Below are 16,715 nucleotides of genomic sequence, written 5' to 3' on the forward strand. Positions count from 1 at the left end.
TAGTCTTGCAAATTTCAAAATTTAATTGCAATTTCAATTTCAGTTTGTGCTTAGCAGAGGTGCCAACTATTATGGATTATCCGTAATTATTACGGATTTCACCTCACGATTACGGAGTTACGGTCAAAGGGGAAATTATTACGGGAAAGCTGACATTATCACGAAAACATTTTCTACGGAAACAAAAGAAAAGGAAAAATGTTGAGTCCTTTCGAGCCTTTCTCCTAAATCGACTTTATTTCAATGCTTGTGAGTTGGCAATGATACTTATTCGATCGTGACTTCCTTTTGCTACCCATAAGTGTTGTAAAATTCATTGTGAATGAAGGAGCTCAGGCGCTACTTTTCTCCACTACAAATCCTTCAGTAATGTTGTATTTGCTGTGTTAAGTGTGCCTGACAGTTGACAGAAAGATTGAGAAAGAAGTGAGGCCTACATTAAGCACATCTGCACTGGTATCGCTTATGGTTCAGAAAATGAAAATGTCATCAGACTCATCACAGTCGGAAGGATGCTTCAAGAAAAACTACACTGAAAAGCAGCTGCTGCATGAGAAACAAGCTACAAGGAATGTTTTATCATAGAACGAACAGGTTGCGTGCAAATGTTATTGTGTAATATGATATAATTTTGGATAGATTGCTAGAGGGAAGGGCAAAAGGGGTGTCGTTATCAAGAAGGAAGGCGTATGCTTTGGACTTTAAATTTTTCTCAAGGGTGAAGGGCGATTACTGATAATCCACTTCAAAGTTGGCACCTCTGGCTTAGTAATAACCTGTTGCATTATAATTAGGATACGTCTGAACATAGTTTAAAATTATTGTAATGTATTATAGTAGGTATCTTATTATAAATTAGTGTGTTTGTTCTATTACTGTGATATATTTGTGTAGTATAGTATCTGTGGTATCTGTATTAATTCTCTTACTAGAATTCTGTTGTAGTAATTAGGGTAGACTTAACTGCAGTTTAGAATTGTGTAGGCTAATTCTTGTGCATTACTTTTGGTTTTCAGAAATTAACAGCAATTTTCATTCTGTCAGAGTGTTGTAGAAAAAAAATTCGTACAACTAAGAAGTATTGTAGTGTAGTAGTAGGTAGCTTATATTAATTACCTTGTTGTGTGATCTTTGTGAACTACCCTCGACAATACTTCTTTCCTTTCATTTTTATTTTGCACAGAATAAGTTGTTTTATTTTTGCTTTTCTTCTCATTATTCCGTGAAGAATGGCTAAGGAGTGCAAGTGTAGGAACTGTGGGTGTGGCCAGGCATTAAATGGAGGAGTTGGAGAGTTTGAGGGGGATAATTAGGATTCTCTCAGAGGACAGGAACGAAAGTATGCCGCCCTAAAAAAAATGTACAGGAAACAGTAGGTGTAAAACAGGAATGGGAAGGAAAGGGGGAACTATAGAAGACAGGTGGTCAAATGTTTCAAGGGGAAGGAGATTGCAGGCTAAGGGCTCTATTCAGGATCAGAATTCAGGACAGGTGTCTGTGAGAAATCTGTACAAGTCACTGCAGGTAGAACAACTGAGGGTTGCTGAGATGTGTGGAAGTAGGAGGAAGGGAAAAGGTAGGAAACAGAAATGTGGAGTAGTGGATAGGAAAAGACAGGTGAAACAGGGTCATGGGAGGGAGAAAAGGGAGGAGGAAGTAGCTTCTGCAGTGGTGAGAGAAGATAGGGCTGACCAGGAGGGGAGGGGATCAAATGAGGTGGGAAGGGTTGAGGCTCTGGTCATGGGGGATTCCAGGGTTAGACATGTGGGGAAGGTGTGTGGAGGAAAGGGAACCAGGGTAGAGTGTTATCCAGGAATTAAGTTTAGGCAGATGTTGAGGAAAGTAGAAGAGAAGGAAGAGGGAAAGGAGAAGGTGGTAGTGTTTCACGTTGGTACTAACAATGTAAGACAAGCAGTACCAACATAGTTGGGGATGTGTGGGATCTGGTAAATGCAGCATGGGTGAAGTTTAAGGAAGGAGAAATTGTAATCAGTGGAATACTGTGTAGGAGGGATACTGACTGGAAGGTGATTGGGGATTTAAATGAGACTATGGAGTGGGTATGTGAGAAACTGGGAGTGAAATTTCTAGATCCTAATGGGTGAGTAGGAGATTAGGATCTGCGCTTAGATGGCCTTCACTTAAACTGCAGTGGTACATATAAGTTAGGAAATTTGTTTAGAAGAGTTATAGACAGGTACATTCAGGGAAACTGTGTGGCCTAGGGAGCGGTGATAAGGGTACAGGGAAATTTAAGTCAAGTAGGAATGACATAAAAATGTTAGTGCTTAACTGTAGAAGTATTGTAAAGAAAGGAATCAAATTCAGTAATTTAATAGATATATACTTACCAGATATTGTAATAGGAGTTGAATCATGGCTGAGAAATTATATAGTGGATGCAGAAATATTTTCACGGAACTGGAGTGTGTATCGTAGAGATAGGATAGGAATGGTAGGAGGGGGAGTATTCATTCTGGTGAAAGAAGAATTTGTAAGCTACGAAAAAGTTAAAGATAACAAAAATCAAATTCTAGGTGTAAGGCTCATCTCCATCCCTTACCCCTCAAATTAAAGTTCTCTGTGTTGTCCCTACTACTCGTACTTTTAATGTAAGTTTTTATCCTTGTAATAATTTGTGATTAGTAATAAATTATAATAAAATATCATAACCATTGCCAACACTTGGGTGCAATTTCTAATTTTACTGTTCATAAATGATCATAAAGAAAATTACTCAAAAACTTAATAAAATAACAGAAATAAATAAATTAATAAACATAGTTAATAACAATAATTAATCGAAATGTCCGCAGTATGGGCGCCAGAGTTCACCAGAATGGATCCCTCGAATTTAGATTGAGCATGACAATTCTTTACCTCCCAGGGTGTGTACATAATGCTGCGTACTGGTACATCTGCTTCAGACCTTATTTAACCTTCTGAAAACGACTAAATAGGTAGGAACTGCACCTAGGTTTATCAATCACTCCACTGATTCTAAAATAACTAACTATATTCTCAAAAAAATCTGTGCATAAGCAGCTCATCAACACACCAAAATACACTTATAACACACAAACAAAATATTACTGGAAGACTTCATATTTACAACAACAAAGAAAACAGTGGGAAAACGAAAGCGAGAACTAAGCCACCATTTGTAGTTGGTTCGTTGAACAATGTACATACAGTATACGTAGATAAGAACCCTTCACTGTGACTGTATCAACACGACTTGCCGATTCTCATAATTAGCACTTATTTCACACAGATACTGTACCTCATAATACTGTGTTCACTGACTTTAACACTTGTTTTAAACATATATTCACTTGAGCAACACATGCTTCTCATTCCTGAACATAAAGTATGGAAAGTCTGAGATAGCTTGCACCAACATATAATACCAGACTGCCACAAAGTGATACAATACCCAATGCGTAAGCACTCCACAATTGTAGATAAGTCACATTTCACAAACATAATAATACTATTTTTCACAAACTTTTGAAGTCCAGTCCAGTATAATGCAGCCGTGTCACTCCAGTACCGTATATCCTTTTTCACTCCCGTATCGTGTGTCCGCACTATTTCACTCCCGTACAGTGTGTGTTAATTCCCGCCATTTTATCACATGCTAAATAGACATCAGCATACCCCTTCCTCTAACATCATACGCCTAGATTGATCCTAGCCAGGCAATCATGAGTGGATCCTCTAGTCATGACCACGCCCTGAATTACTTCTTGGTCCCAAGACATAAACAAACTCTGGGGTGTTTCACATGACTCATTGGAGATTTCCGACTACAACATCAACAAGCTCATGTGATTCTGGGCTATTCGCATGATTCATAGAAGTTCCCAACTATAACAAGAAGTCCATCTCATCGAACACTGGTATATACACATGACTCATGAAAAGTTTCCAAGTTCAATATAGCAATGTTTTCCCAGCCATAGTACAAAACACATTACTCATACCACATTCGGAGACTGAAATACAGATGATGATGATGATGATGATAATAATAATAATAGTAATAATAACAACAAATCGAATACTGACAATAATATCTCTCAATTCTACATATAGTGCAAGGGTGTGATGTATGTACTATCACGTCTTATATGACCTGTATTCATCTTTCACGATTTTGGAGATAGCATTTACTTTTAAATGTTGTAGTTAGGCTATACACATTTACAGCAAGCTATACTGGAGCAAATAAAAGCAATATGTGGAATTTAAGACAAGTTATTTTGCATTTTTATTATTATCGTTATTGCATACCGATTGGTTTCGTTAATTTCAGTGTACAAATTATCGCTAAAAAGCGACTGAAAAACTCTATTGTCTCTAGTTTCATACCTCGCGGTAGTTTGTAGCCTGAAACCACTGAAAACGGCGATTTCTTGAAATCTGAATCTGTTGATTTACAATAGGGAACATGCATGATCCGGGGTTTTAATTAAAAATATGCTAATCTGATACAAAATTGCATGCAGAATTCAAAAATGTGATCAGAATGTACAAATAATAACTCCAAACATGATAAAAATCTACGAAAATGTCACGTCACGCAAGTACGCGATCTCATTGGCCTGACGTCATCGTACAGGTTGACTGAATTAGCAGAGGAAATAACACGTAGTGTGCTGTGAGAAGCAGGATACACTTCGCGTATTTCTACTTTACGTTAGTGTCTAGTATGGTTAAATTCGAGGTCTATACATTGGATAATAATCTGAGTGGTATATTTTAGACTTAAAATGAATCCTGCGCAGACAGTGAGGCAGAAAACTTATAAATGGTGTAGAGTTCCGATGTGCAATAGCACATCGCATACCATCCCAAACAAATTGTTTATAAACGTTCCAAAGACGCTAAAACTAGGGAGAAATGGATTTTGGCGAGCTGGAGAAATGCTGGTGATATATCGGAAAAGTCTACAGTTTATTTTTTTGAAAATTTTAACGTAAGATGAATTTGTTTGAATTTTCAAATCACTTTTCCATGTCAGCTGTTCTAGTGGTAAAACTTTAAATTTTAATGTATGATGCTTTATTTAAATGCTTCAATTACATCTTGGAATATGAAAGTAATAAACGGTGCATTAAATAATGCTGATTATTAAAGTATTCTCCAAACCTAACCTATGTTTTGGGTGATCCATGTCAAGATAATAAATCAAAGGGGTTATGAACCATTTTGACAGCTATAATTCTACCAATATATCTTGGCATGGGACAGTTATGTATGTCTTTATTGAAGAGCTTAATTGGTAAAGAAATTTAGGCTATATCTAAATACCCTATAATGTAGCAAAGAATAGGCGTGTACATCATGAAAGGAAACGACGTGAATTTAACAAATGTATAACTCTACACAAAACCAATGCTTGTCTGTTGGAGTCTTATAAGTTAACAATGCTCAATTATAATAATTATCATAATATTAATGAAATAAATAACATAATTGCACACAGGTGAAAATAGTGATGTAGGTGTTTAAAATATAATCCAACTTAGCCTAAGTTTTAGGTTATACAAGCCAAGTCAATAAACCGAAGGGTAAAAATACCGCGCGAGTTGGCCGTGCGGTTAGGAGCGCGCAGCTGTGAGCTCGCATCCGGGAGATAGTGGGTTTTGAACCCCACTGCCGGCAGCCCTGAAGATGGTTTTCCGTGGTTTCCCATTTTCACACCAGGCAAATGCTGAGGCTGTACCTAAGGCCACGGCCGCTTTGTTCCCATTCCTAGGCCTTTCCTGTCCCATCGTCGCCATTATGTGACGGTGTGACGTAAAGCAAACAGAAAAAAAATTAAAGTAACAGCACCCAAAGACATTCCTGTATTGAACGACTAAAATGTCACCAGGACACTTTTCTTTCCTGATATGCTCAGCTTGTTAAAAGCCAAATGTAATTAATGTTATTGGCTTCACGCCCCGCTAACTACTTCTACGATTTTCGGAGACGCCGATGTGCAGAAATTTAGTCCTGCAGGAGTTATTTTACGTGCCAGTAAATCTACCGACACGAGGCTGACGTATTTGAGCACCTTCAACTACCACCGGACTGAACCAGGATCGAACCTGCCAAGTTGGGGTCAGAAGGCCAGCACCTCAACAGTCTGAACCACTCAGCCCGACTTGTGAAAACTAGATGAAGTCATATTTACCTTTATCATGTTTAACTTTTTCCCTCCACAAAGATATTTAATTCTCTTTCATGGGCCCCGGAAGTGGGTAGGCCAGTTGTCCCAACCATAAATATATATTTTTTTGGGAATGATAGATTATAGCCCTATAGTACTATGATCTTTCTTTCTTTCCTTCTTTCTTTCTTTCTTAATCAGTTTATCCTTCAGGGTTGGTTTTCTCTCGGACTCAGCGAGGGATTTCACCTCTACCACTTCAAGGGCAGTGTCCTGGAACGTGAGACTTTGAGTATAGTGATGAAACTGGTGAGGAGGGCCATTACCTCGCCCAGGAGGCCTCACCTGTTATGCTCAACAGGGGCCTTGTTGGAGGATGGGAGGATCGGAAGGGATAGACAAGGAAGAGGGAAGGAAACGGCCGTGGCCTTAGGTGCCTGGAGGAGAAGTAGGAAAATACTAAAAACCACTTCGAGGATGGCTGAGGTGGGATTCGAAACCCTTCTACTCGGTTGACCTCCCGAGGCTGAGTAGACCCCGTTCCAGCCCTCGTACTATTTGTTTTCAACTTTCATGGCAGAGCCGAGAATCGAAACCGGGCCTCCGGGAATGGCACACATTAACCACTACACCACAGAAGCGGACTAGTACTATAATGCTACCTATATGTTTATGTTAGTGCTGATATACGATTTCTTACTTTACTAATGCTGAAAGCCCGAAAATGTAATGTTATTCTTTAATAGGGGAATCTGTCTAGAAGGAAATGTTGAAAGTGATGTGATATCTATCCAGGTTCAGTTGTTATCCTAATACTATGGGTTACAGTACATTGCACGTATATAAAAGATGCCACTTACAAACTTGCTTTTTATCCGCGAAATTCTGCGGCCACAAAAGTCACTATTTTTCAAGAATGATGACATCTACACATGATAGATTGTCTGATTGTGCTGTTTTGAACCTTTCTTCTGTCATTCTGAAGTTATTCGCGATCATGAATAATAAACAATCGGCTTTTAGCAACGGCTGATGCACAACTGCTGGTAGAGCTCCATGCGATACGGGATCGTGACGTCACAGCGCGCCGCTTACGTCAGAGGCCGTTTCACTCGCCTTGCGGAAAGGCACTATTAAATATTTTTTTAATGGTAGAAAACAAGGCAACATACCACAATGTAATACGTTTACGTACTATTTCATTGGTGTACTTTTCAAAAAAAATATTTCTGAAAATGATGCATGTTCCCAATTGTGCCAGCCGTCAGCATCAGGTACATGTTGGGTTACGGTACACAAACCGATCATCATTAGTTCACTTGTAGGCATCGTGAAATGCTATTAGTTATATTCATTAGGAGCAGAGCTGCGAAAATACTGTGGTTTCGTGTGTTGCCTGACATATACAACATACATATGTCTAGAAGAGCACATGGCGACCATGTTTGTTTACTATCGCTCAAGCTTTCGTGTGCGTGAGTGGACAGCTGGCGGCTACACTGCCATCTAAATAATAGATTTTTGACTGACTGTCTAATAGTATCTGGATACAATGTTCCACGCGGAACCAAAAGATGGCAGTAGGATCATCGTGTATTTTGTCGGTTAAGAGACGGCAGACGATAAAATGTCAAGTCGGGTCTCCCCCGACATGCGACCGGAACGGGAATGGAAATTCTAAGTACCCATAGGGGGAACTAGATATATTTCCACCAATAGAGCATATCAAAAATCAGATCAAAAATTAGATGTAGGTTTTTTTCCCCAGCGTTTGCTCTATTAACGAGCGTTTCATCTTAGGTCTGACACTAGACTCGTCAGAGTGGGATGTGTCAGACCCTACCCACTGATGCTGGGGTGTATGCAGGCGAACTTATCAGAAGCCTATTTAAGAGGCACAGTCTGATAACTGCATACGGGAGATAAAACTCCATAATAGAATTAATGCCCACCTAGCAATTCCAAATGGAAATTCTAAGTTCCCACAGAGGGAACTAGATATATTTCCACAAATAGAGCATATAAAAAATCAGATCAAAAATTAGATGTAGGGTTTTTTCCCGGCGTGTGCTCTCCATTTGGAATTGCTAGGCGGGCATTAATTCCATTGTGGAGTTTTATCTCCCGTATGCAGTTATCAGACTGTGCCTCTTAAATAGGCTTCTGATAAGTTCACCTGCATACACCCCAGCGTCAGTGGGTAGGGTCTGACACATCCCACTCTGACGAGTCTAGTGTCAGACCTAAGACGAAACGCTGGTTAATAGAGCAAACGCCGGGAAAAAAACCTATATCTAATTTTTGATATGCTCTATTGGTGGAAATATATCTAGTTCCCTCTATGGGAACTTAGAATTTCCATTTGGAATTGCTAGGCGGGCATTAATTCAATTGTGGAGTTTTATCTCCCGTATGCAGTTATCAGACTACGCCTCTTAAATAGGCTTCTGATAAGTTCACCTGCATACACCCCAGCGTCAGTGGGTAGGGTCTGACACATCCCACTCTGACGAGTCTAGTATCAGACCTAAGACGAAACGCTGGTTAATAGAGCAAACGCCGGGAAAAAACCCTACAACTAATTTTTGACCAGAACGGGAATATCGAAATGTCGGGCCTCACCCGACAGACGAGTGGTAAGGGCTAAAGATAATAGGCAACTTGATGTCTTTGCAGTGTACAGACTGGGAAAGGGTAGAACTGACGCTGATTCAGAATTATTTGATAAGATAATCAGCTATGTTGGAAACGATATGGAAAGGAATGTGATAGTAGCAGGTGATCTCAAATTACCAAATGTCAATTGAGAATGTAATGCGAACCACAGGAAGCATGAACAACAAATGGCAAATAAGTTAATATGGGAAGGGCAGCTGATTCAGAAAGTGATGGAACTTTTTTTTTCTTTGCTGGTTGCATTACGTCGCACCGACACAGACAGGTCTTATGGCGACGATGGGATAGGAAAGGCCTGGGAGTTGGAAGGAAGCGGCCGTGGCCTTCATTAAGGTACATTTGCCTGGTGTGAAAATGGGAAACCACGGAAAACCATCTTCAGGGCTGCCGACAGTGGGATTCGAACCCACTATCTCCCGGATACAAACTCACAGCCGCGTGCCCCTGACCGCACAGCCAACTCGCACGGTACGGAACCAACTAAAGGGAAGAATATCCTGGATGTGGTGCTGGTAAAACCAGATGAGCTCTATACGGGAACCAAAGTAATAGATTGTATTAGCGATCACGAAGCTGTTTTTGTGGTAGTTAAAAATAAATGTGAAAGAAAGGAAGGTATTAAAATTAGGACTATTTGGCAGTACCATATGGCTGATAAAACAGGCATGAGGGAGTTTTTAAAAAGTAACTATGATGGGTGGAAAACGGTAAATAAAAATGTAAACAGACTCTGGGATGGGTTTAAAGCAATTATTGAGGAATGTGAAAATAGGTTTGTACGTTTAAGGGTTGTAAGGAATGGTAAAGATCCACTATATTATAACAGAAAAGTAAAGAGACTAAGAAGGAGGTGCAGGTTGGAAATAAATAGAGTTAGAAATGGCTGTGGAAGTAAGGAGAAATTGAAGGAACTTACTAGGAAATTGACTCTAGCAAAGAAGTCAAATAAGGATAACATGATGGCAAGCATAATTGGTGGTCATACAAATTTTAGTGAAAAATGGAAGAGTATTTATAGGTACTTTAAAGCAGAAACAGGTTCCAAGAAGGACATTCCAGGAATTATTAATGAACAAGGGGAGTGTGAATGTGAGGATCTTCAAAAGGCTGAAGTATTCAGTCAACATTATGTAAAGATTGTTGGTTACAAGGATAGTGTCCAGATGGAGGAGGTGATTAATACTAAAGAAGTATTAAAATTTACCTATGATAACAATGACATTTATAGTAAGATACAAAAGTTGAAAACTAGAAAAGTGGCTGAAATTGATAAGATTTCTGGGGGTATACTAAAGGCAATGGGTTGGGATAAATACCACATCTGAAGTACTTATTTGATTGTTTGCACGAAGGAACTATACCAAATGAATGGAGAGTTGCTATAGCAGCCCCTGTGTATAAAGGAAAGGGTGACAGACATAAAGCTGAAAATTATAGGCCAATCTGTTCAACATGCAATGCATGTAAGCTCTGGGAAAGCATTCTTTCTGATTATATTAGACATATTTGCGAAATTAAGAACTGGTTTGGCAGAATTCAGTTCGGGTTTAGGAAAGTTTATTCCACTGAAGTTCAACTTGTAGGATTCCAGCAAGATATAGCAGATATCCTAGATTCAGGAGGCCAAATGGAGTGTATTGCGATTGACCTATCTAAGGCATTTGATAGGGTAGATCATGGGAGACAACTGGCAATAATGAGTGCAACTGGACTAGAAAAAAGAGTTACTGAATGGGTGGCTATATTTCTAGAAAATAGTACTCAGACAATTAAAGTAGGCGAAGCTTTATCTGACCCTGTAACGATTAAGAGGGGAATTCCTCAAGGCAGTATCCTTTATGTTTTCTTATATATATCAATGATATGTGTGAAGAAGTGGAATCAAAGATAAGGCTGTTTGCAGATGATGTTATTCTGTACAGAGTAATAAATAAGTTACAAGATTGTGAGCGGCTGCAGGGTGACTTCGATAGTGTTGCGAGATGGACGGTGGGCAATGGTATGATGATAAACGGGGTTAAAAGTCGGGTTGTGAGTTTCACAAATATGAAAAGTCCTCTCAGTTTTAGTTATTGCGTTGATGGGGTGAAAGTTCCTTTTGGGGATCATTGTGAGTACCTAGGTGTTAATATAAGAAATGACCCTCATTGGGGTAATCACATAAATATGATTGTTAATAAAGGGTACAGATCTCTGCACATGGTTATAAGGGCATTTAGGGGTTGTAGTAAGGATGCAAAGGAGAGAGCATATAAGTCTCTGGTAAGACCCCAACTAGAGTATGGTTCCAGTGTATGGGACCCTCACCAGGATTACTTGATTCAAGAACTGGAAAAAATCCAAATAAAAGCAGCTCGATTTGTTCTGGTGATTTCTGACAAAAGAGTAGTGTTACAAAAATGCTGCAAATTTTGAGCTGGGAAGAGTTAGAGAAAGGAGATGAGCTGCTCGACTAAGTATATATTAAAAGGCGAACAATAAAAATTTGACTTCCACCTATTCAATACATTAAAAGCAATTATAAAATTAGGATCTCATCCTTATTTTATTGCTTAATTGTTAAAACATAGGACATGTTTCGTTCAAGTTTTGAACATGTTCAGCTATAAATATTCTTACAAGGTTAAATTGATAACATTGTTCTAGAACTTACACTTATGGTTTTATTGTTCTTCTTTTAACAGACTTTCAATACGAAAAAAATGAGGATAGTCTCCTGGAATAAATGGTATGTTACATGTTATAAACCACATGATTAATCTGTATTGGAAGTTGTTATGACTTTACAAGAAGTACTGAATAGGTGGATTAATAAATACCTTCAATGTTTTTTTAAAGTCATAAGTGGTATGTTCCGAGCTGTCAGTGGAGAGATGGCGTGGAATGACATCAGTAGACAAATATGTTTGAGTGATGTCTTTAAAAGTAGGAAAGATCAACATACAACAGATAGGGAATCTGCCACCTGGGCTACTGCCCTAAATGCAGGTCAGTAGTGACTGATTGATTGAACACATAATAGGATAAACACAATTATAAGTCGATGTGGGAAGGAGCAATGGGACGAGAGATGAGGACAAATATAAATACATGAAAGGACAAGGACAATCTTTGCATCTTCGTGTACAGCAGTCTTTGCAATAACAAATTCTCCCCTCGCCGATACCAGTTTTTCTATAGGAATATCTATTTTTTCATCAGTGGGGGAAGGGGGCTTAAACACCCATTGAGGTAGAGCAGTCTTTGCAATAACAATCTCTCCCCTTACCCATATCAGTTTTTCTGCATCTATTTTTCCATCAATGGGACCATAGATGGGCCATTTCAACAGATTTTTAGTTTTGATACGGGAGTGTAGGATAAGGAAAAAGCTGAACAAACACAGCAAAAGGGAACAACAAAGATGCGGAAGAATGGAGATGGTAAAAGACTAGGATGACAGAACAAATATGGAGGGAGAAAAGGAGCCAAATAGGTCAATCAATATAAGTAATGGAAAGGAATGAACAGGTAACAAATCTAGTCACATATAGGAAGATGAATAGGAATATTCCTTGTACCTCAGGGTTGAAGAATTTCAACTGTGAATGGTTAATTCCCTTGGCTTGGGGACAGAGTGTTTGTGTTACCTGAAGATTTCCGTGACTTGCACACCACAGTAACACAATTTTGTATACATAGCTAATGCTGCCCACCCACGTCAAAGGGTCTGCTTTACAAGAACTGCACCAAGCTAGTAATAACTACACACAATTATTATTAATACCTACAGTCCAAGTCTTTTACAATTTACATGGTGAAGAGAGCAGGACACTAAAATATAAATGGAGCAATGCATCATTACAAGATCAGTCCATCATGATTTATACACCAGAAGTTATCCTCCAAAGAATTTACCTTACAATTCAAACAGGTTAAAATATAACTCATGGAAAGAAGGTAAAGCTTTTTGTATCATCACTACTTAAAAATGTTAAAATTAATAAAGTTTTGTGATTAAGAAGCAATATCAAAAGTATCTGTGATTAATTCTATTATCCTGACCCACAGAACAAGATAAAGCTCGTCGTTTTGGAAAACACTTAATGTTGTAAATATACCCTGAAGACCTTCAGTTACTTGAAATCAGAATCAAGTATCCCATATATATTATTTGGGATTTGGACTGCAGCTCCCTTGATGAGAAGCCAGTGACAATGTCACTCAGAATTTAAAAAAAAAAAAAAAAAAATTGCTTTACATTGCACCGACACAGATAGATCTTACAGTGACAATGAAATAGGAAAGAGCTAGGAGTGGGAAGGAAGCAACTGTGGCCTTAATTAAGGAACAGCCTCAGCATCTGCCTGGTATGAAAATGGGAAACCACGGAAAACAATTTTCAGGGCTGCTGACAGTGGGGTTAGAACACACTAAGAAAAATAACTAGCGAAAGTATCTTAGACACATCTTCACAAAACAATTTTTCCTTCAGTTCGTCCAGAGATATAGAACATAAGCCTTGTGAAAGCATAAATCAAAGCAAGAGTGCCTTAAAGAGAAAGAGAGGAAAAAGGAGCTTATTTTCAGGTCAACATCAAAATTTTATGAGTACTTGCAAGACATCAGTGATATTTTTTTAAAAACAAAGCAGTCAATAAACCGGCAGCTACTGAATATCACTAACCTTGATGTAATCTTCTGATGAGTATAAGTATTTGTCAATCGGTGTCAGTCCACCATCCACATCCCACAACAAAACTAGTCCCAGAGACGCAGTAGCACTCAACATCCCTAGAACATAGGAATAATGTAGTGGTAGTATGAATCATAAGGAGATGATCTACAAGTTTGTTAGATTTCACATAAGAAATAACAAGAACTACTACTACTACTGGCCTGAAGTGCCAACTGCTGCTTGTCTATTGGTAGATTGTACACAAATATTTAAAAATTAATTACATGGAAGAAAAATTAAGAAATAGTAGGGAACACACTATATTTTGGTACATCATTTATGGCGGCAATTAGATCCAAAAATAATATTTTGTCTTCATACTGAATGCATTTCCCTGTTGGATCCTTTCAGTGATCTCTATACCCAGCTCTGCATCCTGCATCCTTTCGTTTCTGAAGTATTTGAAGCTCTCCACAATCTCATGGTTTTGTTCCTTTATTTTTACAATTCCTTTCCCTTTCGGTTCTCCAGTGGTCAACATCACTGCCTTACTCTTTTTCACGCTCACTTTAATTCCATAATTTTCAATAATCACATTCAACATGTTGAGTTGTCCTTGTACTTACCTCTCTGTTTGCTCCCTACACTGCAGTATCACCTTCATCTCCCTGTCCCCATATTTTACCTTTGTCTCATTCACAATGATTAACAATGGTGACAGCACACTCCCTTGTTGTTGTCTAGATTCATTACAAAACCACTCTGTCCTTTTATAATTGAGTTTCCTGAATTTATTTTAACTGCACCTTGATTATATTTCTTGCAACGGACTGCCATCCTAGGATGAAATACGAGGAAATATTTTAAGGTAAAAAAGTAGGCAAATTCACTTCTGAACAAGTCATGAATGCCCCAGAGTAATAGAAGGTAAAGGCTTTTACTAATATAACTACAACATTATGTGGAATAGTGTGGTTAGTTGTATGCCTGGCTGCCTTCGTCTACAGAATATAACCCGGTATACATTTCTGATATGGTATGACACCAAGAAAGACATGTGGCCGTAACAATGTGGAAATCATTTCTGTTGCAAATTGAGTGAACCCCAGAGCCATGTGTCTCACCAAAAGTGGTAGGATATATATTCTTTTATCACTCAACTTTTTGTGGTGTGGAATCAAATCTATTTCCTTCCGGGTTAACCAAGCCCCAAATAAGCAGCCTGCTGGATGGTATGAAGAAGTTACCGGTATGTGAAATGTTAGTGCTAATATTGCACATGCCATGGTGGTAGCACCACCCGGAATCCTCATGTTAAGCGAGTGAGATATTAGCAACATGCTTCTCGTCTTAAATGCTGAGCTTAAAATCTATTTTTAATCTTACTGAATAAAATAACTCCTAAACAAAAAGGAACAAAGTTTCATATCTTTTCAGTTTAACGATTATAAACAAGACAATACTTTACAAACAAAAATTGATAAACTTCTTTACCATGTTCTTTGTTTTTGTACAGCCATTTATTTCCATCTTCCATCAGCAATTTGTCATGTCCAAAAGCAGCATTCACAAAACCATTCACAAAACTTGCAGCCAAGTTCTGCCTAGCTGAATCTACCTGTCCACCACCAAAAGGGGGCCTCGAATTCTCCAAGTGTGATTTGTAAACATCTTCAGGGGTTTTAGGCTCCATAATATCCAACTATAAGTATAGAGAGTTCATAGTTAAAACAGCTATAAGAACAAAATATATAAATGCAAAACACACAGGGCCGATTGCAGAAACGATGACTATTTTTAAGCCTTAGACATCGTCTACCTAAACAACATCTAAATCATTCATGATCTTCCATTGCATAAACAATGTTCAATCGATATTTAACTAGACATCCCTTAAAGTTTCAATTTTGGTTTGAAAATGGAGACAGAAGTATCTTTCATGCAACTCTTTGCTTGTCACAACCAATTAAATTCGTCGGTGCGCGCGCCGAACGCTAGTCAGCTGTTTGACTTCCTACACATTACTCAAATATGGCTGAGCATGACTTGCCCACAGATAAGAGTATCGCTTTTGGTGCAAATTAAATCTCATAATATTATCGACACTAAAGCGACACGCCACCGTACGGGGAAGTGTAGCTTTCATTATAGCGTTGTTACAGTGAGTGTAATCTACTCATAAAGACGGTAGCTTCGACAAAGAGAAGATGAAGCAGTAGTAATGTGTAACCGAGTGTGTTGTACGGGCCATATAGATGTAGCTTGCATTCTGGAAATCGTAGGTTCGAAACGCATCATCGGTAGCCGCGAAGATTGCTTTCCGTGGTTTCCCTATTTTGACATCAGGCAAATACTAGGGCTGTTACTATGGCCACGGCTCTTCTTCCCCAGTCCTCTTTAAACGATAATCACCATCACTTGCCTTTTCCTATCTGATACTTGCCGAAAACTTATACGATTATATATAAAAACCCCATACAACCTACTTTTTAGTTTTCACTATTATGTGTGTTTACTTGGCAGTAAATATAAGTGAATCTCTCCCGGTTGATGTATGTGACAGCCCTCAGATGATTGGGACACGTAATTGTGATATGTATGTAGTCGAAGTGACCTATAATTCCATGGAAATTACCCCATGTATATAATAAAATATATCGATTGCCAAGAATTGTATTCAAGTTGACAGTTACCGGACTGTCACTTTGTCAGTCTCAAGAAACAAGTCTCTCGTAAAGCAAAACGTTATTTTATGATTATCTCCCTGTGCATGTCAAACGAATTGCTGCGATTTAGCACCGGGCGACCCACCGAGAGGCCGTCGGACTAACCTTTCTTCCCGGAATCGTCTCAACATGATAATACAAATTACATATTTCACGGTACATAACCTCTGATTGTGATTCACTCCTGTCATTTGAGGTTAAACAGTGCTCTCGGCAGTGTTTAAACATGACCGGTTGAACATCGGTTTTAGACAGTGTCTAAGTGATAAATAACGTCTCTGCAATGCGGCAACCATTCTTAGGCATTGTTTAACCGTAGACATTGTTTAAATGCCGTTTCTGCAATCGGCCCACAAAGTTCAAGAAGTTTCTGGGGAATTACTTTTATAAAAATTTTCAAGACAGCTGATGTCATAATCATAGATAGCCACAGGACTTCCAGTCTTATGAGAAATCTGAACTAAAGCTGCCTTGGTGAGAAGCCTGCCATTATGTC

The 16,715-nt window shown here is 38.6% G+C and overlaps 1 protein-coding gene across 1 annotated transcript in view; it reads right to left on the bottom strand.

Moving 5' to 3' along the window:
* Nucleotides 1-16,715, bottom strand: part of Rpn1 (regulatory particle non-ATPase 1) — a 232,069-nt gene that overhangs the window by 73,631 nt on the left and 141,723 nt on the right. Inside the window, exons 7-8 of the mRNA XM_067140525.2 lie at nucleotides 14,988-15,195; nucleotides 13,503-13,609 (exon numbers count right to left, since the gene is read on the bottom strand). Coding sequence (XP_066996626.1) covers nucleotides 13,503-13,609; nucleotides 14,988-15,195 — 315 coding nt within the window. The remainder of the gene's footprint in view (nucleotides 1-13,502; nucleotides 13,610-14,987; nucleotides 15,196-16,715) is intronic.

Source organism: Anabrus simplex, chromosome 2, assembly GCF_040414725.1.
Source record: "Anabrus simplex isolate iqAnaSimp1 chromosome 2, ASM4041472v1, whole genome shotgun sequence".
Classification (NCBI taxonomy): Eukaryota; Metazoa; Arthropoda; class Insecta; order Orthoptera; family Tettigoniidae; genus Anabrus; species Anabrus simplex.